The sequence below is a fragment of the Mesoplodon densirostris genome, chromosome 9 (assembly GCF_025265405.1).
Source record: "Mesoplodon densirostris isolate mMesDen1 chromosome 9, mMesDen1 primary haplotype, whole genome shotgun sequence".
Lineage (NCBI taxonomy): Eukaryota > Metazoa > Chordata > Mammalia > Artiodactyla > Ziphiidae > Mesoplodon > Mesoplodon densirostris.
The window spans coordinates 8,092,831-8,094,273 of record NC_082669.1 but is presented as its reverse complement, the minus strand read 5'-3'; the positions used below and the strand labels follow the sequence as shown (position 1 = coordinate 8,094,273).

Sequence of the window (1,443 nt, the reverse complement as noted above, 5' to 3'; positions counted from 1 at the left end):
AAATTGAATAACTTGATGTAAAGAATAAAATGAAGACTGATGAGTGTGTACCGAGGACCAACTCCACAAGTATATGATGGAGAACCCTTGCCAGTGGAGACCCGAGTAACTCTTCACTGACCAGTGGTGGTGACCAGGTTTTGAATCCCTCAACCCTCAATCAGTTCCTCAAAGGATTTCTTTCTTGAATCTCGCAAGAAAGTGAGGGATAACAGGATGAAGAGGGCACGGACTGAGCAGTGGACGAGACCTATTCTTGGCTCAAGACTCCAGAGAAGCTTCCCGCTTCCCTATGCCTGGTGCTGGAAGACAGGAGTTTCTCTCGAGAGCTAGAGATAAAACCTAACTTGCATATTTTTGAGTGAGGAGAAGAAGGGTAAGAGTGAAGAGCCTCGAGCAGCGCTGGTCGGGGAAGAGGGCGCTGCGTTCAGGCGCCGAGAGGGAGAAAGAGGAAGACGTGGGGGAGAAGCAAGTCCACGTTGGGGGCTGACGCATGCGCACAGCCAACCGTGCCCGGTTCGGCTCTCCTCGGTACAGAGTGGTGGGTACAGGCACCTCGCTGGCGCTCTCCTCCCTCCTGTCCCTGCTGCTCTTCACTGGGATGCAGATGTACAGCCGCCAGCTGGCCTCCACCGAGTGGCTCACCCCCCCAGGGCGGCCTGCTTGGTTCCGGCCTTTTCATCTTCTCTCTCACTGTCTTCAATAATCTGGAGAATCTTGTCTTTGGCAAAGGATTCCAAGCAAAGATCTTCCCTGAGATTCTCCTCTGCCTCCTGTTGGCTCTCTTTGCATCTGGCCTCATCCACCGAGTCTGTGTCACCACCTGCTTCATCTTCTCCATGGTTGGTCTGTACTACATCAACAAGATCTCTCCCACTCTGTACCAGGCAACAGCTCCAGTCCTCACACCAGCCAAGGTTACAGGCGAGGGCAAAAAGAGAAACTGACCCTGAATGTTTAATAAAGTTGATTCTTTATAAAATAAATAAATAAATAAAAGAGTGAAGAGAGCCTGGCGGGGGGCACAAGGAAGTCGAGAGGCCCCCGAGCGCACCTGCAGGACTTCAGTGCATGACCAAGCACAGTGTGGAGGTCGGGGAGTAGCTGGAGATGCAAGCAAGGTGAGATCCTCAAAGATCACGCTGTCTGCATTTTCCCCTAATTCATCTGATAAACATTTGTCACGGCCCAGCTACATACTGCACAGGCCACAGGAGCTAGGGATACCGGAGTGACTTACGGTAAGGGGGTTGGGGCACGGAAGGTGAGAGGGCTCATTAAGCAAGTATATGCAACACTGTCTTACAGATGCTCAGTAGTGTGGATTCGAAAATAAAAGGCTGTTGGTTGTGTGGGCAGTTTGACGGTGTCAGCCTTGTCCTGGTTTGCAGGTCCAAATCACCACCCCACCCAGGGAGGACCACAGACGTGGACTCCACGGAA

The 1,443-nt window shown here is 52.0% G+C and overlaps 1 protein-coding gene across 1 annotated transcript; it reads left to right on the top strand.

The window, feature by feature from the left end:
• The first annotated feature begins 535 nt into the window (after positions 1 to 535).
• On the top strand, positions 536 to 947 carry LOC132496217 (keratinocyte-associated protein 2-like). The gene is given in 2 exon segments (XM_060108462.1): positions 536 to 646; positions 648 to 947. Coding segments are annotated over 2 exon segments (345 nt in total). The 5' UTR covers positions 536 to 601.
• The last annotated feature ends 496 nt before the right edge of the window (positions 948 to 1,443 follow it).